Source organism: Xiphophorus maculatus, chromosome 9 (genome assembly GCF_002775205.1).
Source record: "Xiphophorus maculatus strain JP 163 A chromosome 9, X_maculatus-5.0-male, whole genome shotgun sequence".
In the NCBI taxonomy this organism is placed as follows: Eukaryota; Metazoa; Chordata; class Actinopteri; order Cyprinodontiformes; family Poeciliidae; genus Xiphophorus; species Xiphophorus maculatus.
In genome coordinates this window covers 1,171,953-1,199,100 of record NC_036451.1, presented here as the reverse complement: position 1 = coordinate 1,199,100, position 27,148 = coordinate 1,171,953, and the positions used below count along the sequence as shown (strand labels likewise).

General features: G+C 37.0%; 1 protein-coding gene across 3 annotated transcripts in view; it reads right to left on the bottom strand.

The window, feature by feature from the left end:
* Positions 1 to 27,148, bottom strand: part of fnbp1l (formin binding protein 1 like) — a 47,203-nt gene extending 20,055 nt beyond the window's left edge. For 2 of the 3 annotated variants that reach the window (XM_023339310.1, XM_023339308.1), the window contains exons 1-3: positions 21,038 to 21,150; positions 2,223 to 2,338; positions 696 to 746 (exon numbers count right to left, since the gene is read on the bottom strand). In XM_023339310.1, the coding sequence (XP_023195078.1) occupies positions 696 to 746; positions 2,223 to 2,338; positions 21,038 to 21,070 (200 nt within the window). In that variant the 5' untranslated portion in view covers positions 21,071 to 21,150. Of the gene's footprint in view, positions 1 to 695; positions 747 to 2,222; positions 2,339 to 21,037; positions 21,151 to 27,012 lie in introns of those variants that run through there. The other variant, XM_023339309.1, reaches the window with a different exon arrangement.

The window sequence follows — 27,148 nt, the reverse complement described above, 5'->3', positions numbered from 1 at the left end:
AGTCAATAAATCTCAAAGATGGATAATAAAAAAAACGTACCAGTTCCAATGGCAGATTTTTCACTTATATGTAGATAATCAGCCATAAAAATCTCAATTGATGAATCTCTGGTTTATCTTATTTTGAAAATATTTTCAAAATATTAAAAATGAATTTTTCTTTTCAATAATCCTCATTTCCTGCTCATTCAAACCTTCATGAACAATTAACTTTCATTCATAATGTATTAAAATAAGTATAAATAAGAGTAAAACCTTTCTCTACATTGAACCATAGATCATTTCCATGATCTAATTTCAAAAAAAGTGGCTAAGCAGCTGTTTGTTGGAAAAAAACAAAAACTTCCAAACAAATGAAACAAGAATTTAAGTTTTTTCCTCATAAAAATGTAATTTCTGAGTCTTTCCCAACTTTAAGGAAGCTGTAATAATATAAATGTAGAAGCTTCATGTGGTTAAAGGGGACAGAAAGATCTCCTCTGACCTCCACAAACCCTTCTACATTCCTGCTGTTTATGTGACGAATTGCATTGTTTGGTAATTTTGCAGACGGGATGTGAGCAGCCACATCAAACACGCTTTTTTAAATGACCAGTCAAATTATTCATCAAGATTCCAGCAGGGTTTTCCGTTGCTCCAGTCCACAGGCATCCGAAAGCATCGAGTAAAGGATTAAAACTAAACGACGTCCTCACCTTGGCTCTTCATCTTTTGAACGTTTTGGACAGTATTTCTTCACCAGATTCCTACAAGGCAAAGAGGGAAACATAAAAGCTTAAGGCACTGTCTGAAATTTTAATCCTGCAGGTACAGAAATGCTGAAAGTCAGACTGACACACACATAAACGAGAGGAGAGACAGCCACACTCAGCAAGAAAGGATCCAAGCATTAGAGAGGAATCAAAGATTTAAACATCAAAGTCTTCGCCGGTCGTTTCCCTGAGGCTCCTGCAGTTTGAATTAATTAACTGGAGCACGGCTAAAGGTGGGCTGTGCTACATGTTTACGCAGAGCTGCAGATGCATGAGTGTGAGAGCTGTTATCAGTAAAAAGAAAAAAGCAACAGAAACAGACTGAGATACACATTCTGTAGTTCCCTACTTGATTCTTAAAGAGGTTTCTACCAGTTTGGTAACAAAGAAACATAAACAGGCATTTTCATTCTTTATTTCAATATCCTCAACATCAATATGTCGACACATTGAAGTGTGACGTCTCACATGCAAGATCCCACCGCCAGCTTCCTGCTGTGGGGCAAAAAAAGCTGCCCGCTAACAATGACTAGCATTGGTTTTAGCCGTTAAGTTGTTACCCTAATGTTTAAATATTAAAATGAAAAGGGATCCAGTGCTTTGCTACTAATTGTCAACATAATGACAGCTAGATAACAAGGTCAGGAAACAACTTTAATCAAAAAGTAGCACGAGAGAGGGAAATAGGTCAGCTATGCTAGCTTGACTATGACAACCTTAACATGTAGATGTGCTGTGGAATTCTGTGTGTTTCGGTTCAGTTAAAAAAAAAAATAGATCGATACAAAAAAGGCAACCTGAACACCAACTCTGATAGATAATCAATAGAGCAGGTGTTTAAATTAGCTAAGCAACCAGCGCTGTGTTAGATTAGCTAATAGCAGCGGTAGCTAATCTACTACAGCGATCACTTATCGCAAAATAAACATCAAGTCTGAAAACCTAAACCTGTAACGGACTGAATGTTTTGTTCTTTGTGTGGGAAATGTCTGAGTGTTTTCTGGTGTTGAATTCTGATACGTTAGCGGTTGCTATGGCAACGAGTCTGTGTGTAGCACAGCTAACGCAGAGAGCGAGAAAAAAAGAATACGAGTGGTTTTGAGTTATGCTTCAACGGTTTTTCTGCGTTATTTTTCACTTTTGCACACTGCACTAAATTAATAATACCTACATCTCCAGAACGCAGCTACTGTCTCAGTATTTTTTTAATTAAATCAGTGAAATGTGATACCCTTGGACTTTTTAAGCATTGGTAGAGAGAAAAATGGCTAAAATTTCAGGCATGATTGCAAGACATACAGGTAAAAATATATTTTTGAATCTGACAACAGTAATACAAGGATTTATATAACGTTCTATGTCAATATGGTTATATTTGTGTCTGTCAGTGTTTGTGTGTGGGGTGTGTGTGTGTGTGTGTGTGTGTGTGTGTGTGCGTGCGTGCGTGCATGCGTGCGTGCGTGCACGTACCGTAGCTGCTTGGCATAGTTCTGCTCTATGTCCAGCCTCTCCTTAACGAACTTTGCATAGCGCTCAAGGAAGTCAATCCCCCACTGAGTGTGTTTGTCCAGATTCTCAAACTGGTCCTGAAATAAAGAACAAACAAGACAGAAAATTAAAAGAAAGAACAAAAGAAAAGAAAAACACACACACACACACACTTTACATGTGTTTTAGAAAACAGCCACATGTGTTGGTTTAAGAAATCACATTTTAGAAACCATTTGTTATGCATATATTTTTGTGCCTAATTAACACAATTAAACATTAATTTTTGCTAGTGTGCAGACAAATGGTTTCTTATGGAGGTTCAAGATACATTTATTCTGTTAAAAACATTTATACAAAATACAAGAATCTCATATTCTAGTCTGTTGTTTGAACCTGTACTTACAGCTCCATGCGTACAATAACACCAGGCTGAAAAACTACAAAAATCTTACAATATTATACAATATTTACTGTGTAAAATGGGTATCTAAAAAATAAAATCAGGAGAAGAACAAACTGTTCATTCAGGCAGACAGAGAGTGAGACTCCAAGCTGATAACAGGAAGGTTTAATAGATGAAACCAAAGTTGTTTTTTTCCTGAGCTATTTTGCTAACCTAGTGATTTTAATTGATATTTTTACAACAACTGATGGTCTCATAGCTACCTGATTGTGTTATAATCAAGTAATCAAGAATAATGAGCTCAGCAGCTCCACCAGGTGTTTGCTAATTGCTGCTGGCTAGTCTGAAGGAGCTCAGTGTGGGAGGAGCTTTGCCTTAAAGGCGGAGCTAGAGCCAAACAGGCCTTTAGTGCAGCTGAATGGTTGCCATGGAGATTAAAGGATTTCTCAAAGATGAAAAAAAAAATCAAAGCAACACTACAGGTTTGCTTTTGATGAGGGAAAACATTATAAGATGATGTAAAGCTATAAAAAAGTAAATTTTATATAATTCTGCCCCTTTAAATTAATGGAACACATAGAATATAACAGAAAACAAGATGGCTGAACATGACAGAGACCTGCCTTTCCTCCATCAACATACACTAAACCACAATTTAGTTAAGTCATTCATCAGTTCTCTCACAAGAAATTTGTTTGACGATAAATTGTCCCAGAAGGTATCACAATAAACGATAATATTGCTGTTTTGAGGCCATTTTCAAGTTCTTGGATTATAATAATAATCCAAGATCAATAAACTTTATATTCAAATGAACATTTAACACTGGAACTGGAAGATATTTTAAATGAAACAACAAATAAAATGAATTATGAAGTCTGTAAACAAAAGTATCCTTCAAAAACGTCAGTTGAGATCAAAACACCAGACTGAAAACTTTTATCATCCAGGTTTTGGTAGAAAGAGAGAAATAATAAACCATGCAAATGGAAATTATTGAGCTGGTTTTAATTGATCACATTATTAATTGATTCATTGCTTATTGTGAATCTCAACGTTAATTCAACCAGTGACTAACAGGAGGGTCATATTTCAGTTGAACTACAGCACAAAATGAAACTGAATCAAAAGCAGAGGATATAATCATGTCTGCTGCCTGCAGCAGCCACCGGCTGAACAAAACGCTGACTAATTATTGAACCCGGACAAACAAAGCGACCCCAGCAAGTCTGAACTGTGAAATAAAAACCCTCCACCGGCCTCCTTAAAATCCTGCACATTTTTTGTTCAAAAAGGGAAAAAAAGCAGAAAAAGGAGGTTTGACTAAGACGTTAAGCAGCAGTTAGCTCATACTGAGAGTCTCGCTCTGAATCACAGCTGTGAGCTTTGAGGTTTACTCTGGGTTTGTTTTAGCCGTCTTGCTCATGTCTGGAGCATCTCTCCGGCTCGTCGGCCTCCTGTTAGCTGCAAGGCGGCGATTGCATCAGCCTGTGTGACGGGGCTATGAATAAGTGATAGACTATGAGCTCATGCTGTAGTTTTTGGCTGCGTCTCCAGGCTCCTGTTCTCTCCGTCCGCAGGGACAAAAATGGAGATGAAAACTGGAATCTGTTAGCAACAAGCGGATGAAGATGGTGCTGAAGATTTTATTTAGTTCTGTTTCAATCACACTGACTACTTTCACTTTTAGTTAGTTAGTTAATTCATTTGCTCACAACAGAAGTTCATCATGATGATTTAATTTCCCTTTAGGACTTTTAAATTGAATTGACTCGATTAAACTGAATAATAGATGATAGAAGTGACTTTATTTCAGACGGTCAGAGAGAATATGTTGGCCACTTTTAGCCCCACTACAGAATGTAAAACATGTATAATAAATCCAAACTAGCCCAATCATTTCCATTTGCATGATTAATCATTTTTCTCTTCTTCTGCCAAAAGCTGGATGATAACCTCTTCAGTTTGGTGTTTTGTTTAGACTTTTAATTCATTTTATTTGTTGTTTTGTTTGTTTATTTTGGATATTTAAAATGTCGTCCAGTTCCATTGTTAAATGTTCATTAGAGTAAATTTTTTAATATATATTTGACAGTGCATTTTTGCATTATTACCATTATAATGCTTGAAAACAATCTGACAACAATATTATCGTTTATCGCGATAACTTCTGGGACAATTTATCATCAGCAACATTTGTAATTGCGACAAGCTTAGCAATAGTTTAAGTTTTTATTGTTGGCACAGACTGAAGCAGCACTTTGATAACTTGTCAATCAATTTTGTAGGAATTTTGATTTATTCTCTAATAGATCAACATCAAATTAGCACAGTTTATCCTGTGTCCTGCCAGTCAGCTGGCTGAAACACGGTCTACAAGACTGTTCTGTAAAAATAAAGAAGAAAAAATGTAAAGAAATATCTATATTGCATGTATTGTTAATATCACTAGAAGAGAAACTGCACTAACATGTGGCTCTGTTTTCATCAGGGTCTTTCTTAGGAAAATCCTGATTCTGAAAAATCATAACGTCCATAAAAAATAAACCCATCAATGAGATTTTTTATTTTTTGTGATGCTGAGGTGCTGTTTTATTTACAGGTGCATTAATTGCACTTTTCTTTAAAAAAAACTCAACTTGTAGACTCTGAATTTGGCTGATAAATTTTTTTTTTTTTGTTTTAAAAGTTGCTAAATATAGAAACAAAGTCTCTAATTTGGGGTGACTACAGTTCACGCTATTTATTGACGCCAACACTTACATGTGAAGCAGATCTTATCTAAATCAGCAAAGGTCTAAAAATCAACCACTGTTCATTTCTGCTCTGCTGTCAGAGACGTTTGACTGTTTGCCCCGCTCGCCGCACGTTTCTTTCTCATGACTTTCTTACTATATTTAGCAACAAAATTTCAGATTTCAGACAAAATAAATCAGAATTGGCCAAAATCGGAATTAGAAGATCAGTTTTTAAAGGTCAGCGATCGGTCAGAAAGCTGCAATCGAAGCATACCAACCAAAAAGTACCTGTAATGCTTTCAAATCCACTTTCCTTCTCAAAATCAGACTGGAAATTTTGTGCTTTTTAAAAAAAATATTTTGTGATATATCCATGTTTTTCTCTCTTTGAAAACCTAAAAATGGATTAAGAAAGATGGTTCTGAATAAATACATTTCCAACTGTGGATATTTATCAAAAATGACTATGTGGAAATGCACTCCATGTTGTCACTGCAGTAAAGCTGATTAATGAGCAAAATATAAATGACTAAAGGGGAGACTATGCTGTAGAAACGTCACTAAAATATAATAAGTTCAGCTATTTGTTAAGTTATAAATCACTTAAAAAGACTAAAATGAAAGTAAAATTGGTAAAAAAGAAAACGAGTGGAACTTCTAATGCGTAATTTAACACTTGGAGTATTTTAAAAGACATAAAAGGAAGAAGTGGAGTTTAAGGACCTTGAGCAACATTTTATCAGCCTTGACACAAACTTGAACTGTCAGACATTTTTCACCCCTGAGATTTGACACCTGAAAGGCTGAAAGCTCCACTTTTTCACCCCATCTCTGCTGTGATTCACTCACATCGCAATCTGGGAACAAATGAGTCACTTAGAGTCCAGAAGAAGAAACTGAAAAAATCCTCATAAGCAAATTCCATCAGTTTTCCATACAGCGTTAATCTGTGAGCGTTGCACAGGAAAAACACAATTAATTAGCAGAGCTAATTCTGCTAATACTAGCAGCTGATTACTCAGAGAGGCAGAGGAGAGCAGAATCTGATTCACACTGCAGGAAATGTCAGCCTGGCATCGGGCTGCAGACCCCCGGGCTCCGTCTGCACCCTGTGTGTGTTTACCGTGTGTCTGATCCGACTCAACAACAAACACACACACAGGCCTCCCTAAAGACGCTGCTCTCTATTTGAAGAATGTGAAGGTGGGGAGCCGAGACGGCCTTTGTTTTGCTGTTGTGTGCTGGATGCTAAACATTTAAGCATTTATCATCACCGTTTTCTCCAGAGGTCTAAGATATTCAGGGATTATTTGTTTGTAAACTCGCAACTCGGCTGCAGAAAGAGCCGGCCGCCCTTTAAGCTGTCACCGGTTGCCACGGTTACCCACATTTATTGTGACTTTTTGACATTAGACTATGACCAAATTAGCATTAGTGGACGAGAGACGTTTTAATTATCCAAATGGGTTTCATGCAGGTGAGTGGAAAAAGGATTTTAATCTCAAAATTCAGATTTTCTTTTTTTTACTCAAATTTCTGACCAATTTCAAAATTCTGGGTTTTTTTCTAAAAAGTTTTGACTTTTTCTCTGAAAATCTGACTGTGTCCTTGGAATTCCGATTTTTGTCTCAAAGTTCAAATTTTTCCTCTAAATTCTCATTTTTTTCTCAAAATTCAGATTTTTTTTCTCAGATTTCTGACTTTAATCTCAAAATTTTAACTTTTGTCTCGAAATTCTGATTTTAACCTTCTCATAAAGTAAAAAAACATTTTTTCCAGAGGCCCTAACCCTCTTCTGAACCTGAACTCTGCCAAATGTTGTCTTTTATTTAACGAGCTGTTTGCACTGTTTTATCTCCAACCTGTGAGCACACGCACATTCCAGTGGATATTTGATTTGCCTGTTTCCTTTTTTTTAACCCTGCGGCAGCAAACGTCCAAAAATCTGGCCGACAAGCCAACCTCAGGGATTAACATTAGTCCTAATTCCAAAGTTTTGGTGTGATGGAGCTCTCTTCGTCTCTTCTGGAGACATTTGTTTTGGTTATCTGTGCTGCACTGGAGCCCCGTGAGTTCCTGTGAAATGTTCCTCCCATTGTGAAACGAAGGCAGACATTTGCTTTCAATCAGTTCAAACTGTTCCTCTGAGCGAAAGAAACGGGAGTTTCTTCCTCTTATGTAACTGCCGAGGTTTTGTTATGCAGTCTGTTATTGTTTACTTTTCCACTCAGTTCTAAACAGTTTAATGGTTTTCCAAAAGCTGCGCAGTTCTTCAGAAAAACTGCCACCATTTGTTGATTAAAGTTTGCGTCCACAGACAGTTTTAGCTGAAACTACTGGATCCTCAATTAAAAATCTGCTGCATATTTGTTCATAGATTTATTTCTACTCCTTTTATGGCTCTGAGAGTCAAACATTTTCAATCCCCGACAGCAGGGGAAACATAAACCCAGAAACATACAGCTCTGGGTAAAACCTGACAAAAGCCTGAAGAGACAAAAGGAGAGAAAAAAACATTGCTAAAATATAAATGTCAAAGCCTATCACAATAAGAAATAAATCAGTTGTATCATAAATTAAAACAAGCTCAATAATTTTCATTTTCCTGATTGTTTTTTTATTTATACCAAACACAGGACGATAAAAGTTTTCAGTCAGGTGCTTTTGGTCTCAACTACACCTTTTGAAGACTGTAGTATCCATGGTATCCATTTTATTTGTTGTTTTGTTCACTTATTTTGGATATTTGAAATGTCTTCCAGTTGCAGTGTTAAATGTTTGTTAGTTTATTAATCTTAAGAATGTGTTCTTGCATTATATTACTTGAAAATGGTCTCAAAACACCGATATTATCGCTTACCGCCATAACTTCTGGGACAATTTATCATCCAGCAAAATTTGTTACCATGACAGGGCTTTGGATGTCAAAGGCAAACTCAAACCTCAGTGGAGTTGGACAATAAATCAATAACTATGTAGTAAATATTCAATATTTAATAGAATATTGACTGAACTCCGATCCAGAACCGCACAGCATTATGGGAAATGAAGGCAGAGGAAAGGCTTCAGCTTTCTCACAGCTACCTAGGCCAGGTTGGTGGAATCAACTGACTCACTCCTTCTTTGGTTACCTAGCAACTCATTATTTGGTTCCCTAGCAACAACCTGTTAGGTAACTTGCGCAGCAGCAGTTTAAGTTTTTGCATCATAACTGCTTAAAAACAATTAAACAACGGCGTGGAGTGAAAGTTGTGGATAAGACAGGAAAGGTCTGTGTTAAAACAAAAATTAATAATTATCCACATCGACTGATATGAAACGCTACTATCGTGATACGTGTTTCAGACATTATCATCCAGGCCTAAAACACGGTGAGACATTTTTAAACTTCCAATATCAAACAAATTTCTTGGTTTCATCTTTTCTCTTTAAATCTAGAGTCATATTTAATAAATTTGATTATGGGCAAGTTGATTTGGGCGAGGGCTGCACTGCTACCTTCCAGTCAGAAAGTCAAGGGTTCAAATCCCCAAAAACAAGAGGCTGTGTGATGTACCACTGTAGCCAATAGGAAAATTCACCCGCAGTAGCCACCATTCAACCCAAAGGGGGCAGCACTGAGGCAGTTTTAGGGAAAATATGGGAGAATTAAATGTATACAAAAATGTCACAATTGACACAGAAACATGAAAAACCAATTTAGAAAGCTTATTAGTGAAAAAAATTGTTTTAGGGTTTTGTTACAGTTTAGTAAAGAAAATAATATTTACTGAAATGAGCCAATTTTTCATATAATTGTGTACTTATCATTTATTATTCCTTTTTGCAATAAAGCTGGAATGTGATACTGGCCGACTCCTGTGTTTATCTTGTAAAACACTTTGTGCTGTATAAACAGGAAAAACTTTTACTCATTGATACCCATCAGAGCTGGATGTTTTAAATAACTATCTTGGATTTCAGAAATATTTTTAGCAGCAGAATAATCTTTAATAAGTGTAGATAAGAGCAATCAGAAGTCACCAGCCAGAGATGGGTCAGTTAAATATTAAACCACAGACACTGAACAACACCTACAGTTTATTCTGTAATAATAAAGAACATTATTTCCTCTCTAATAATAAATTATTGTCATTTCTTTGACTCAGCAGCTCTGTTCTGCAGCTCCGGCTTCCTAATATCACATAAACTTCACCAGGAAGTAAATAAAAATGTCACTTCCTCTCTTCTTTATCACTACAGTAAAGGCATAAATTAGCAACAGCCGCCCTTTGACCTCGTCTGAAGTAACACAGAGCTTTTGCTGACACATGCGTCTTTTACGATGCGTTTCACACATAATTTACAGAATAACACAACATTTAACCAGACTCTTTTAAATCCTCTTAACCAGCATGTTGAGGCCTGAAAAGTTACAAAAAACAAAATCAACCAAAACAAAAGTACGGTGATGTAACTGAAATTTACTGGAATCCATTCCAAGATGTCAGGGTTGGACTGGAGGCCATCCAGGATTTATTTATATCCCACTAGTGGAAAAAACACACCTGAGCTGAGCTGCTAATCAAGTTTCATAGCAACCAGATCTTTTCTATTGTATTGCTCTGCTGATGCCTCCCATGCAGCCTGACAGACAAGTTAGACGAGATGGGGAGAGAGAAAAAAAATGGCCGCCTGAACCTTCAGAGAGTCAGAGAACGTGATGCAGAGGAGATTAGTTATCTTTTTAGGTGATAAATGAAATGTTTTAACAGGAGGAATCAGAACAGCTGCAGGTTTTCTGAGTGGAGAACAAATTAACTGGAATCATCTCATTTTATGGTGTTTACATTACAAAAACACAAGTGTTTTTGGTCTAGCTTTTAAAGCAAATATGTTAGTTCACTTTAAATAAGACAAAACTAACTTACAAGTAACTTTTAAGCAAGAAATGAGAGCTTCATTTAAGTAAATAATTCCTTAATATTCATGAAAACATAGTAGTTAAAGACATTTTCCCATGAGTGAAATAATCTGCCAGTGGAATTGGAACGTTTTCATCAATATTAAGGAATTATTTACGTAAAACAAGCTCCTATTTCTTCATTAAAAATTATTTATTAGTTTTGTCTCAATTCAGGTGTACTAAAATATTTTCACTAGAAACTAAACAAAAATCCTCGGTATGATTTAGTATTTTTGCAGTGCGAGGACAAAGATCCTAAACAGGAAAAGTATTTTCTATAATGTTGCACATAAAAGAAAAAAGATGCAGCTTTTGTTTTGACTGATTAATGACGGCATAATGGCTGCTGCAGGGTGTGGCGTTGCTCAGGCTTTAGCTAAATGCAGCTTTAATTACTGTGTCTGCTCTCATTGTTTTGTCTGTTGCTCACGCTTCTTCTTTTGCAGGTTAAGCATTTCACATAAATACTTAAAATTTCTACCCCATCTTAATGTTTTCCTAATGTTTTATGCGCTCAGCACCAAATAGATCTACTAAATAAAACGATTAAATAAAACAGTTAAAATGTTGCAGGTGGCAGAAAGAACAGTGCAGGGAAAAACCCCCAGATGTTCCAGATACTCCTGAGACTCCAGGCAATTATCGGCTTAGAGTTTTAAAGTTACTGACTTTTCAGCTAAAAGCAAGAAAATAATATTAATTTATTTATATAGCTATTCATAACTGTGGGGTTTTTTATAAATATTTGTAGATGTATGTTTATAAATAACTGGAGCTATATATTTTTATAAGTAATTGGAGATGTATATATATTTTTAGATCTAAATATTTTTATAAATAACTTCAGATATTTCATATTTGTAGATATATATATTTTTTTAAATAATTTGAGACAGAAATTATTATTATTATAGATAATTCTGCATGAATTACACATCTCTAATATTCTGAAACTCACTGATAACCAGAAAGTGTTTGAACATCTCAGGATCAGATTTATCATCAACTCTTTCACCTGTTCTGTCATGCAGGGATGAGCATTTCTTAATTAAATGTAAAACATTTAAAAATCAGTCATAGAGCAGTAAATACAGATTAAACCGGTTCAGCGGCTGCAGTGTTAACCTCAGGGTTTCCTGTGTGTGTCCAAAATGAAAGAGCAGGAAGTGGTAATTACTGCATCTGACCATCCAGCCTCTGAGCCGCGTCGTCACAACACAGATCATTCATTCATTCATTCATTCATTCAGAAAAACAAACAAAAGGAAAACCACAGGATCCTTCATTTATCCCGCCTCCATTCTTCAGAACAAGGTCTGATGACTGCGACACCTTTTCAGGCCGCGCTCACCGCGGCTAGAGTGGTGGATTATGGGTAATCAGACAAGAAATGTATTAAATTGAGAAAAAGAAAACATAAATACGTCTACTCTAAATGCAGAACATCTCATACATACGCGTATTACACAAATAATACCATAATAAACTGATTGACAGCCATGATGTAAGCTGAGCAAGCCTGTTGCAATAATCAATTATTCAATTAATTACATGATAAATTAAAATGAGCTCAATAAATTTCCATTTTGATTATTAGATTTTAATTTTGCTTAGAGTAATAATCCAATTTTATCCATTTTATTCATGGTTTAGGTTGTTTTTTCTCCGTTTTATTGTTATGGTTGTCATGTTTTATTGCGGATATTAAAATGTCTTCCAGTGTTAAACGTTCTTTACTAAATGAAAGTTTGTGGTTTTTGTGAGGGCATTATTATACCATTTTAATATATAACTCAAAAATGGTCTCAGAACAACAATATTATTGTACATTTTAATAACAATAATATATTGTCCAGTAAAATTTGTTATTGTGATCCAACATCTGCTCCCTAAAATTAAACCAGATTAATGAAAAACTTTCAGTTTTTCCACCAGGAATTACAGCTGCGGCTAATCAGCTTTAAATGTCTTTACACAGAAAGTTGAATAGTTTGCACAGTGGTTTTAAATTTGTTTCTTCATGTCGTTTCACTGGAGCTTGGTGACCTTAGACCTTCTGCCATAATGTTTGGAGAACACGACATTCAGTGCACTTCTCATTTGAACGAACCATGACCTGAATCTCATCACACATTTAAATAAAAACGTGTTGCAGCTTCAGGATGCTGACCCAAAAACTCAATAAAATCAGCCTCTACGGGGAACTAAAGGTGTAATGTTTCCATGTTTCACATGTAGATCAGATGTTATGGAAACGCATCTAAAACATGAGCATAACCTCAGGAAATGTTACACTAAGAGCCGGATGATATGGCTTCAAAATAAAATCTCACATTTTTTCGTTTCGAATTCGATTTCCAAATTTAATTGATTCTTTCTTTCTTGTTCTTTTCTTTTTACTAAAAAAAAGAAACTACAGAATATTTTTTGGAAAAGTGGCTTTTATTTTAATCACCGTTTCCATGAGCTTAAAGATGTAGGATTAGGACCATTTCTTTTTACAAGAACATAGATATGATTATTATTTTACCTTGCTGATGAGAAACCTTATTAAAATGAGAACATTTCAGTGTAACGAGAAATTTCTTGCTAAAAGAAAGTTACAAAAGTTTCTCGTTATAATAAAACTTGACTTTTTGGAACGAGAAACTTCATTCTTAAAATGGGAGACTTTCTCGCTATATCAAGAAGTTTTTCGTTATGAGAAACTTTCTCGTTTTAACATTCTGACGAGAATGTTTCTCGTTTTAACGTCGTATTAAGGTATAAAACTCATCTTGTTAGAGAAATGTTCTCATTAAAACAAGAAACTTTACTGCTATATGGCACCACGTGATTGGAATATAATAATGAAAATATCCAGCCTTTAATAAGTCAAGTGAACCATGGGGGGTCTAAAATGAGTTCAGTCCAAGCCGTGTTTGCTAATCGCTGATGAGTTGAACAAAAGAAGTTCACAAAGTGGGTTAGATCATAAATGACCATAAGTGGGTTCCTGTGTGGATCTGCTGTCCTGCCTGAAACCGTTTACCCAGATTAATCCAGACAAATATCGTCATATCTCACCCACAAGAAAACAGAAAACACCCAGCATGTCTCACCATCCTGTGTCTACCTGATGTTTTCTGTCTGTACTGTAACAACAGCTATAATCTGTCGGCCATGACGGCGTTGCCTTGGTTACGCCCAATCCTCCATGAACTGTGAGTTCAGGAGTTTTATGAGGCCCTGAAACTTCACCGGTCCAAATAAAAAGCCTGGGAAAAACTGTTGTTGCATGAATTTACAATGAATTCACATTGTTTTCTCCAACGCTGTTGTCCTAGTTACACTTGACCCATCTGCAAATCTCTATCTATGGTAATGAAACGTAGAAAATTCCTGACAAAATCCAGAGTTTCCCACAGATACACGTACAAACCCAGGGCAGAAAAACGCACCTCACCCTTTGTTTATGAACACAATGCTGCTTCCTAAATCAACTCGTATGGTAAACTTGTGGTGTCCACACATTTTGCCCTGGAGACAAATTTAAGCTACCACAAAATTAATTAAATTAAAAGTGAAAAAATTTGTTTTCTCAGTTTTTTTTCCCCTTTTTTCCAGTTTTACTTGTTTGATAATAAACAACATTTTTATGAATTTTATAAATTCTTAGAGTCAAAACATAAAAATGGCTTTTGGACTGTTGCTTTATCAAAAAGAAAAACTATTTCCAAATTTTCATCAAAATTTGGCTGAATTTTTACAGTTTTTTGGTTTGTGGTCAGGGGGCCCAACATAAATCATTTCAAGGGCCATAAATGGCCCCCGAGCTGCACCTTGAGCACCCCTACAGTAAACAGCTTAAAAAAAGCTTAAAAACAAATTCTTGTTTAATTTAGTCATAAAGGGCAAAGTGGGCAGCTGCCCAGGGCGGCTTCTCCTCCGGGGCGCCAGGAGCTGCCACACTAATAAAGCTGAACAAAGTTTTATTAAAAAATGTTTTTTTGTTTGTTTTTGTTCAAATTATCACCATGTTGTGACAGTTTGTTATCAGACAGATAATCTGTGAAAAAAATCGATCTCCTCCACTTCCTCCTGGAGTTATTATGGTGGTCTGAAGAAATGCACCGAAACAACCAATCAGAAACAGGAGGCGGGTCTTATCGCCGTCAATCAACTTCATGTACTCACTGCTAAATGTGCTAATGGAAGAGAAACATCTTACTGTTACAAGAAAACCGGATGCATATGGCTGCATCGGCAGAGTTTTTAATACTATCAATAGCAAACTACGTCTCTAAACGTGTTTCATGTAACTCATAATGAATCAAATTTGAGCTTTGAAAAAGAGTCACATTTTCAATTTGTTCAAAAAATAAACTATTTTGAAAGTTGTCATTTATGGAGCTTTAGGGGAAATTCAGATAGGCTAAAATTGGTCCTCTATAAAATCAGAGATCAATAATCCCAGATCGGCGCATCTCTACTTATTTGTTTATGAACATAATACTCATTGGATGCAAAAACAAATGGTAAATTATGGTTTATTTAAGTAAAACTAGTCGTTAAAAAAAACCTGAAAATTTTATTTGGTACATTTTATTAACATTCTAACATAAAGTTTCTATTCTAGCTACAACAAAAACAACCATATGAAACGTGGCCTCTGCAAGGCCAAAAGGAGCACAGGTCAATCTATTTAAGGGTCTGGGACAGTAAAAGCCTTTCTAATTCATTATTTCATCCTGTGTGCTGGGAAACCCTTAAATAAAAAGATCATAATAAAACATGGTGCAGAGGGGAACCACATAAGAGGGCTGGAGCACAAACAGAGAACAGAGCTGCAATTATGAACAAAGAGAAGCGAAGAGCTAATGGTTGGTAATCATGCGGCAGACACATGCCTGCTGCAGTAGTGGAGGCCAGAGTGGCTCATTTCCCTCTTAATATGATTTTAAACACCTCAACAATGTTGGAAATAATCAACTTTTAGCCACTTGCTGCTTTCTCTACCTCACTCTAACTTTTTTTAGCCTTTAAATATATTATGTTGCGTACTTTCCGTCTCTGGCGTATCTTTAATTAATATATAATATAATTTAATTAATATCTTTGTATTCTGTTATATTTTTCAATCGGTTCAGTTTTTCTCTACTTTTGAACTATTACACAGGCCTGTGGCAATAAGTAATCAATCAATTAATCAGATAATAAAATAAAACGAGCTCAATAATTTACATTTGAATGCTTTTTCATTTTTCTCTTTTCCATAAATGTTGTTTATTTTCTAGCTTTAATGAATGGATGCACCCAAGTCTTTATGTCAGTAAATGTCGCTGTGTATTTATGGTCCTGCTTCCCATTAATTTCAAATAAAAGCAAAATAGGAAAAAAATTGTTTAAAAAAAGGACAAAGACTGTGTAGTTCTGTTGCAATAACCAACAAATCAATTAATCGCATTGGAAATTAAAACAAAGTCAATGATTTCCATTTGCATGATTTATTGTTTTTCTCTCTTTTTACCAAAAACTGGATGATAAAAGTTTTCAGTCTGGTGTTTTGATCTCAACTAGCCCTTTTATTGAAGGATTATTTTGTTTACAGAGACTTCATAATTCATTTCAGTTGTTTTGTTAATTTATTTTGGATATTAAAAATGTCTTCCAGTTCTAGTGCTAAATATTTACTAGAATTGTAGTTTATTGATCTCTGAGAATGTGTTCTTGCATTATTATTATCATCATATTACTTGAAAAAGGTCTCAAAACAACAATATTATTGTTTATTATAGTAACTTATAGTCCATGATGGTTCTCCTATCATGTCACAGTTTTTGCTGCAGAACTGCTAAACAAGGTCATGAATTTCTGGCTTATGAATCCGCCATTTTTATTTCTCAAGGCGATTTTGTAGTCCAAACTGAAGGATGCTAACGTTAATAGAGGGCTGATTGTTGCTATGGGTCTTTGTGTGAATAATACAGACAATTCATTACACCGTCCACCGGCATCAGAAACTCTTCAAAGAGTCTAGTTAAATAGTATTACAGTATTTTTGGGGGGGGAAATGTACCCACAACCGGGGAAAGTTTGAGTGCTTCACTAATCGCTTCTTTATAAAGAAGAATTTCCTGAAAGATTTTGCCTAAATGAAGCGTCAGTTCCTTCTGCCGATGGAAACGACGGACGCAGCAAAGCGGTAAACTGCTACTAACGCTAAAATGACAAACAGTATTTTAGACATTAATTCACTGGCCATTGTCTTGCTAGCGTTAGCATGCTACTAGCTTATGTTAGCATGGTGTGCTACCTTTTAGTGCCTTGAAGAGATAGCAGTATGGTGTGTTTTGAATAATACTATTAAATTAAACAGTTTGCAGTTATTTATGCCATTTTGTTGGGGAACAAATGATCCATATGCATACAGTGATGTTCTTGTTGCTAGCGCTAGCTGCTAGCAAACCACAAAAATGTCCAAGTTGCCGAGTTGCTCTCAGACACACCTCAGAATGAGGGTAAAAAAGGGGCCTGTGGAGCAAAACGAATGACTTAAATGGGAAAAGGGAGGATTTAACAGAATATATCCACCTTAAAGATTATCTGCAGTTTTATCATCAAACTGAAACGTACAACAAGATAGCCACATTAAATTAGACAGGATAACACATTGTTTTGATTGAAAGAAGCTTCTTCTTCTGGTTTACCAACTCCAGGGAGTCCCGCATTACTCTGTGTAAAAGGACAGTCACATGACCGAGAGAGAAATCATTACTGAAGCCTACATAGAAGTTATGACACTGTAATTGTGTAACTCTCTCAGTCAGGTACTAGTGGTAGTTCAGAGGCTCCTGTAAGGTTCTTCCAGTAAAACCGATCCATGAAGGCGATAACATCAGCAGCAGGTTTAGCCGGCAGCTGATGTGTTTAGCACAAAACAACCAAAGGACATCGGCCCGAGGACATCAAGTATCTGTGCCATAAACTGAAACTGCTACTGCAAGTAACAGACGCTACAGTCGATGCACATGATTGCAGAATCAGATGTCCGTGAAACAAGTCTGGTGCTTCAAGACGAGGTTAAAGGCTTTTAATCCCATCTGGCTATAAAACAACAATGCTCGTCTGTATGCATCACTCGTGACAAAGGATGAAGAGATTTCTAGTTCCAGATGCAATTTCCCAAGCATTTCCAATAAGGAAGCTCAATATCCCTGTGCAGTAGCCAATTTAAAATGGCAATGCATGCCAACTGAAGGTATATTGTTTTATGGTGTTACTTTCAGGTGCACTAGCAATTATAAATCATTTTCAGTCCAGACGTCAGTTATTCCTTCACCAACTTAGATGACCCTTGCATAACATTTAAAACTGTAGTAAAACCTGAGGATGCCTTCCTTTACGGCGTCTTCATAAACCATCCAGAGATGATGCAAGAGGAATTCAAAATTTATGCTGTGGTTATAATCAGTTCTTCCCCAATCCGAGAGACTTGGCAATGGAGAAGAGACTTTAGTCCCTCCACCGTGTCCTGGGTCCTTCTCTGGATTGGGATGCAGCCAGAATGCTTCAAGCAAACTAATTTCATCCACTTGTATCTGTAATATCGATCTTCAGGTCACTACCAAGAGTTCACGATCACAGGTGAAGGTAGAAACATCGAATGAAGCACCCCAAGAACCAGAACCAAACATGGAGAAGCAGCTTCTATGCACCACAAAACTGCAACAAACTTCCAGAAAACTGCAAAACAGCTGAAACACTGAGTTCCACCTTTTTAGAGTTGCTTTTGAACCATAATAACTGAAACATTGACCAACGTTTTGATGTGTAATGGCAACACTTGGCAAAATGTACATTTTCACATTTTGACTGTGTTCTATGAATTTGCATTTTTGCCTTGTTTCTGAAATGTGCGACACAGATAAACATGATTGATTGATTGAACGACCAATAGAGTGCGTTACAAAAGACGATGCAGCTGAGGACAATCTTTAGCAACTCCTTAAATGTGTGTTTTTCCTTTAAAATAATAAATGAGCTTAGGTATGCTTATTACAAACTTGTGTACTTGGATGTATTGAATACAGGATTGAATAAATTGAAACACACTGATATTTAGGTGTAATTTGCTCCTTTCCATTAACCACAAACCAGCATTGACTAAAACATGCAGTCTTGGGTTAATATAAATTCCCAGTGTTTATGTTTGGCTGGGAATAATGACTGAAATCACTATGTCTGATGGAACAGCAAAGTATTCCCTTTCTCCAGACACACCAAGCTGGCAACTGTTTCCTGTTGGCGGTAACCTGATGGAAATCCCTGCTACTGTCTGTGTTACACAAGACGTGTCTGATCACATACAACCATCCAGCAGAGGTTTGGTTTAATGACGGGATCGGCACTCTAAAACTCTGAAAACTCTAAAAAATTCCACCAGTTCTCCACATGGTCCAACGCTTATTTTTTATCCACTGCCTGACAAAGTTACTGACTAACAAACAGTTGACAGACTGACTCACGAAGGCAGGACAGCACTAAACGCAGCTGCTGCTTTGAACAAATCCTTACGACTAGCGGAGTCATAACTCAGAGGCCTGGAACAGTTTCTGTCTATTGTGACTCATTTTTTTATTTCCTGGAAAGAAAATACTACTAACACTTGTTGTGCAACAAGAGATTAGATTTATTTATAACCAAACATGAGCTCTGAGTCTGGCATGAAGAAAAAGTATCACAAATATAGTCTCTAAAAAGCTTTGGAAAATCAAATCCTCCAAGTTCTCTACGAACAGTGACCCAAAGCAAACCACTGATCCTTCAACAACAAAGAAAAGTGCTAATGTCAGGAGTTACAGTCTCCAAAAAGTCAGGTCGGATAACGTGCAGCGACCTATTTAGACGGGTTGACTCCAGGTCACTGGTTTTAGAGGCCCTACAGGTGGGTCTGCGTCTGGATCCAAGAGGAACTAGACTGTTGAACAGCTGGCTGGCTGGATGCAGCTGTGAAAGAGTCCAGAGGGACGCAGCAGGAAGATGAGAGGAAGGAAGAGGGGGAGGAACGGCAGAAACACTGGGGAAACATTTGGAAGAAATGCAGAGATGAAGAAGGCTCTTTGTTCACATAATGGATGCAAGCACCAGTCCTTTAGCAGGAAATTTCATTTTAAAAATAAGCTAATCTCTATTATTCATTTTAGCCTTGAACTTATCAATCCATTTACCTTCATCTCAAGGTGAGAAAAAATAAGGGTTCAGTTAGGCTGGCTGGATGCAGCCTAAATGCCTAGCTGATTTCAGGTGTGAAATCAGCTGTTTTCACACCTGATTGTCCAGTAGACTCGGTTTGATGGGGAACCAAAGCTGCAACATTCATTACATTTTCATCTGGTTTGATTTTCTTTTTCACTGCACTGTATGAAATGTGCAAAACCCTCTGAAAAAACTGTTCCCCTCCTCACTTGTGGGGGCACTGCACTGAGTGCAACTTCCTCACAAAATATAAACAAAGATGGAGTAGCGTCAGATCTTAACGGTTGTAGGATTTCTCTTTGTCTTTAGCTAAAGACCACAAGCCATTTCTCCCGCTAGTGCAAGACACGTGTTTGTTTTGATTGTATTTACCCAGAATGCACTGTGCTGTAATCAACTTCCTGTTTTTAGAGCGGTCTCAGATCCACTTAGAGTTCACTTCAACCGAACTGAGGCCAAGGTTTGTAGATCGACCTTTTTGGGTTTGAATCAGAGTTCGATTATTTCTTGAGATTTGTTTATATTAATTCAAATTAAAGGCACATCCACACATTATTTTGTTCTCTGCATCAGTTCGTTGTGACACACTGACATTGTAATGTAGAGCTGTTGCACATTACAGCTATATAATTTGCGCTATCAGGGATAAGTAGATATTAAATAAAAGGGACCCCAAGGTGGACCCCTGAGGTACCCCACGGGTGACTTCAGTCAGCTTAGATGAAACATTAAGTCCATGTTCTTCATGTAAGACTCAAACCAGTCAAGCATGACACCGAAGGATTCAGGTTAACTCTGAACCAGTAGAGCTTCATGTAATGTCAATAACAAAAACTATTTGAACTCAAGGCCTCCATAAAGTCCTTTAAATAACTTGATTTATGCATTTTGCATTGATTTTATTTTATAAAATAGTCAGGATGCACCAATACAAAAACTTGGGCTGATATCGATATTCAATATTAATATTGTTATATTACCAATATTATACATACTGTATTTCACCACCATTTTAACACCTATGGGGGAAAAAAACATCAAAAACAGGTAAAAAATAAATATTGATTGTTCATATCGACACAGTTTTATTTATTAAACCGATACCAATATATTAAAAAAATTACTAATATCGGCTGATGCTAATATTGGTGCCGATATATCGCACAATAGTATAAATTAATAGTGCATACAGTCCTTTTTGCTAACTGATTCACTTTTAGGGATTTTTATTTTGTTTCAGAAGATTATTAAATAAAATATAAATAATTTTTGACACAGGAAAGCTTTCAGACTGAGGATGTAGAAGATCACAAAAAGATCCCTTTAGCCAAATTAATTTTCATCTGCTCTGACTGACATCCCATTCAATCACAACGTATCACGTTACCACAAATGTCCAGTGGGATCATTAAAGTTTCATATAATCCATTTTGTCTAAACGCGGCTCATCTCTCAGGCTTCATCAACTCACCTCCCCCGACCAAACGAAGATATCCCTGCGCATCTCCCATTACTAAACGTCCTCCCATCCGTCCCTCCCCTCCATCTTCGAGTCTGACTCTCCTGCTAGGACATTTTCTAATTAGGAAAGACATCCACCCTCTCATAAGGGCCGGCGTGGGCTTCACCCATTGCCGTCACACATCTTGATCTGAAAACATCATGCTTCCTTCCTCACACCTACGAAAACACTCCCCACCCCCTGCACACAGACAACGTGTTGACAAGCTTGGCTGGACTGAGTCTAACAGCTTGTCATGTCCAGGCCAGCGCCCTCAGCTTCAGCATGACTTGTTTTCTCACCCGCTGGGGCCTGCGAGGGACAAGCCTGCTGCTTCATCCAACAGAAGCCAACCTCCAAAGAACCACGACTTCCATGGATTCATAAATCAGAAGAAACAACAAGCCGAGGTTTGGGGTTTGCCCCGTTTCATATTTTCAGGACTGTGCTGAGTTGGGCTGAAACACCAGAAGACTCCTGGTCAATAATTGGCAATGGGAGGGAGGGCAGTGAAGGGATGGAGGGTCTGGAGCTGGTCTAGCTCTCCATGCCTGATATGGCACATATTTATTAACCTCTTATTGATTTTGTATTATTATCTATCAAGTCCAAAAAAAGCTGATGAATTCAGTGTAGAGATTATGTATCGATGTTTGCCTGCATTTAATAACTTAAATATAAGGTTATGATGACAATTATTAGTTTAATACCAATAGTTTTGGTTGAGTAATTGACTTTTTTGAGATAGTAGTCATATTTTCAACAAACAGCCTTTGAAGGTCCAGGTTTGGTAGGTTTGGTCTTGATGGATCTGATCTTGGTCTTTGTATTGGAAGGTCTGGTATTGGTCTAAGAAGAAATCTGATCTTAATTACACAAAGAATCTGTACTTTTCTTGAACTGCAGTCAGGGCCCACACAAAATTATCCCAAGAGCGACAAATGGCCCCCGGGCCGCACTTTGGACCCCCCTCTCATATAAACCACTGAAATTTGTGGCTATAACTTGACATGTGAAAAATCATTTTTAACTAAACTCATGTTCTCCGACAGTTAAATTTCAGAATAATTTTGTTATTTGGTATTTTATGTTGTAAATTTGTGGATGGTAGTCAAAGCAACCCAAGAGCCCCAGAGATCCTAGACTGCTGTCTGCGTCCAGACATGGAGTCTGCAAGCTATAAATATCACAAACAGGAGCACGAATAACAAGCACCTTTGTGCAAGTCTGAATGTGAGGCAGAGAATGCAAACAATGCTCCCGACTGAAGCAGGAGAAACAGCAACACTGGACACTTTCAGGAACTCCAAATCCACACCATCAGCGTCCAAACCGCTGATCTGAGTCGGTCAATCCTTTTCATTTCACAGCTTTCACTCTGAAATCTTAAAACCATGTAGAGATTGACCTTTCCACACCACCGTCTAAGTCTCCATCCCCTTATCCTTGTCTTTCAGTTTGGCCGGCCAACATGGACGACCGCCTGTCAGCCCGTTGTCCTTCAGCCGGTTCTGACCGCTCCGTCCTGCTGGGCTCAAGCTCGAGTCGCTCAGACAGACCTGAGCACAGCAGGCCGGCATCCTGGCTCTAACGCACACACAAAACACAGACACAGCTCCAATTCAGAAACACTTCCTACTCTACACACACACACGTGTGTGTGTGTGTGTGTGTGTGTGTGTGTGTGTGTGTGTGTGTGTGTGTGTGTGTGTGTGTGTGTGTGTGTGTGTGTGTGTGTGTGTGTGTGTGTTGGGGCAGGAAGCCAGCGCAGTAATAGGATGTTCCTCACTTGCTTTGTAAGGATGAGCAGGAGCCAAAGCACAAAGCAAAAGCTAAACCAAACAGCACCGAGACACTTGACAGAGATGCTACCGCTAGGCTGGTCACAAAAACTAATTCTACTGGATGATAAATTGCTGCGATAAACAATAATACTGTTACTTTGACAAACATTCTCAAATATCAACAAGATTTAAAATGAACATTTAACACTGGAAGTGGAAGAAATTTTAAATATCCAAAAATAAACAAAACAACGATAAAAATGAATTATAAAGTCTCTATCTTTGAAAAAAGAAGCTGGTTGAGACCAAAACACCAGACTGAAGACTAAAATCATTCAGTTTTAGTAGAAAGAGAGAAAAGAGAAAAACAAAAAATAATGAAAATGGAAATTATTGAGCTGATTTTAATTTATTTATCATGTGATTAATTGATTTATTGCTTATTGCAACAGGCCTAATCACAACATCTGTGTTTTCAGTATCGCAATAAGGACCAAAAAGCAGAGAAAGGAGGAGGAAATTCAAACTACAATCAACCACAATGGGAAAATATCTTATCCCCTACTCCAACATCTCTCTAACGATACGGCCAGGTAGAGACTTAAAGAGGAGCAGCAAAAGCAAATAAAACGGATCAGCAGTGCTTACCAACAACTGATGGTGTTGCTGCCAACAGCATTGCCATCCACAACAACTCTGAAGATACTTACATGATATCAGTTACGAGAACATTTACTTTCCCTTTAGGATAAATAAAGTATTTGTTAATTGAATTGAATTCACGTAAAGCGTTCTCTGAAGGTGTATTATATATTTTAAATAGTTGGACGGTCTTTAACCGCCTTTGGTCTCTAAACCAGACGTAAATATCAGCGACTGAGAAGCTTAAACTCAAAAAATGCAATGAAACAAAAGTTAGAGAAATGTAGGTTAACTATAATCAATATGATAATTACAAATCTCAGCAGTAGCATTTCAAATCTCTAGGTATTTTTTTTTTTACCATATTATGATGTTGGAACAGTCAAAGTGGCTCTATTATGGGTTGGCTAAGGTTGATCAGCAGGACTAAATATCCAGTCACATTATATTAACTTTTAGTAAGAATTAACACCAGAATCTGAAATCAGTTGGTTTCATAAATGAGATTCAGTCTGCAGTAATCTGAGCATCTCACTGACCAATCAGCAGATTTACATAATTTACATTTAATCCTTAATCTAACCACGGACAGCTCGCACATTAATCCAATCATTCAGGGATTACATTTCCACTATAGCTGGTGAGAGGCAGGTTGCTTTGCTGCAAGGCTGGAGGAAAAGACATGATGCAGCGATAAATTACTAATACTTGATTATTATATATTGTTATTTGGACGGATGTTTCATTGACATCACACACAGCGAACAAGCAACGGTTAAAGTCTTGTTCTATTAAAGCAACATCCTTCTGAGGATGAGGGATTTCTGAAAAATCAGTGACTTGACACAAACTGAGCTTAAACTTAATGGGTTTTTACCAACTGGTATTATATGACTGACATTAATTATAAAAACAATAATTAATATTGTGTTGAATTGGATCTGAATCAGGCTACATATTGTATTGTGTTGGAATTAACTGGAGTGACTTTAATTGAATTCTGTTTATCCTTTATCCTCTTAAGCAAAGAAGAAGTAATGTAATTATGGTGCATGAATTAAAGAGAGTTAAGTTTAAAGTAATACCTCTCAATGCAGAAGATGATGTTTCCCAGTTTAAAGTAGAATATTTGCTTTTCTGAGCTAAATTAAATTACAACCATAAAAATAATAAATTAATAAAAAAGCAAAAAAGAAGAAAAAGGAAAAACATAAAAAGGAAAAATGGAAAAAAATGAATTAATCCTTCATCCATTCAGCACCTCTACCTTTTCAAGAACAAACATATTCAACAGTGTCTTTTGATTTCAGATCTAAAAATATGTTTTTATTATGTTTTCTATGCTAACCATACGCATTTACATTGAATATGAAGATTAAAGTAAATTGTTGAAACAGGTTGAAGCACCAATCCACCGTCTAGATTTTCCTAGACAGGATCCATCATCTGCTGGTTGAATTTTGAAAATCTGAAATTATTTTTTCCATTTAATGCTATACATCAAAACAAAAACCTGTCTCTATTAAATTTAACACACCAAGCGCATTTCCTTTGATGCGCAGTGATTATGATGCGTAAACGTGGATTAGCCTGCCACCCATTTAAAAAATGACTTCCTTCATCAAGGAAACTGCCAGATGTTTTCTTTTATTTAGCTATTTATCATTTATATGGCTAAATTACAATATATGGTATAGTATGGTATACTATATATAGATGGAGAAAACTCCAACTATAGCCAATCTCTATCCATGTTTTTACCTAAGCAAACGATCCGGTACGACTTTTGGTCATTTGGGCCAAATTGACCAAATTCAAAGCACCTTTTTGTCCAATTACAAATACAAACATTTGGGTATTTCTATATACTTTTACTTTTAAATTTGCAGCAATTTTTAAACATGAAATATTTTTAATAGAAAAGCAAGCATTTTTCCTTTTTTTTTCCAAAAATGTTGTTTCTTTTCACACATTCTCTACATTTTATTAGAAAATGACTCCAGCTTTCAAAACAAATGTTGTATTTTGCAGTCTTTAATGAATGGATGAGTCCAAGTCTTTATTTTAGTGAATATTGCTGGGTATTTGTGGTCCTACTCCCTATTAATTTAAAATAAGACCAAGGTAAGAGACAAAATGTGGTTAAAAAAGGACAAAAACCTGTGTACTTAATTTCTGTTTGCATGATTTATTGCTTTTTCTCTCTTTCTACAAAAAACTGGATGATAAAAGTATTCAGATTGGTTCATTGGTCTCACAATTGTCCTTTTTTGAGGGACAATTTTGTTTATAGAGACTTCATAATTAATTTTATTTACTGTTTTGTTTATTTATTTTGGATATTTTAGATGTCTTTCTGTTACCATTACCATTGTATTACTTGAAAATGATCAATATTGTTTATGGCAATCACTTCTGTGACAATTTATCGTTCAGCAAAACTTGTTATCATGACAAATTTCCCGTTTTAGCAAGACTTTAATAAGAATACAGAAAATTATTCCATGACACTGGGCTAGATTGGTTGAAACTGGACAGAAAACATGAATGGGGAGAAAAATGAACCCCACAACAAACCAAACTCCTTTCACACCGCTTTTGAATTTCACACAAGCAAACTTTTATCTCTTTGTCCGCCGCAGCATGGTCATGTTACATGTGGGGGCTGAGCAAGCAAAAAATGAGCCTATTTCAGATACCAGATAATAAACACAGCGATCAGATGGAGGAGAATCATCTCTGGGACAACAAGTATCCCCTCCTCCTCCTCCTGCTCCTCCTCATCTAAGAGAGGGGGGATGCTGCTGGTTGCCTCTCTGGTTTCACACATCGAGATGGGCCAACACCCCAAAAATATACACCACAAATAATAATACACTCTGAACAAATACTAACATTACGCAACAGCACTTCCAATTGAGACTGAGAGTCCATCATGACTTCCTCACTGGAAGTCATGATTTAACTGTACAGAACATAAAATTGTGTGTTAAAATAACCCATTGCTGTTTTTGACATACGTTCAGTCATGTGACGCTGAAGTGAAGACAAAGAGACGAAGAAGAAGAAGGAGCTTAATTGGGGTTAATTTTAAAAGGAGCCTGAGGAGGATGGGTGTGACTCAAAAACACCGTAAAAAATACAACTTAACTTCTCTCACACACATATGAACAATAGCACTCAGCAACGCGGGTGTAATTTAAGTCAACTAGCCACCGAACAGTGGAGGCAGAGCCTCCCCGCTTCCGGCCCGGTGCCCCGGACCCCGTGCGCGAGGACCGGGCTGCCTATTGTTCCGCGCCGCTGTCACAGCCGTTAAGGTGGATTAGCTTTAGCGTTAGCATCGCCGGCTAACAGCGCTGCCTTCCACACAAAGCTGGTCCTGAACCGCGGCACCTTTCTTCCACTCGACGTCCCGAAAGAAAAAATTAAAATAAAATAAATTAAAAACTCCCGTCCGGAGTCTCACACGAGAACAGCCGAGCCGGGAAACAGCTGCCTAAAGAGTTGAAAACTCACCCAGAGCTCCGTTCCCCAACTCATGGCGGACACCTCCGTGTGACTTCTCCCGGTTTGGACGCACTTTTCCCCCCGCCTTGGTTCTCCCAAACTGCCGCTGGGACTCCCGTCCTCCTCCTGACTGACTGACTCTCCT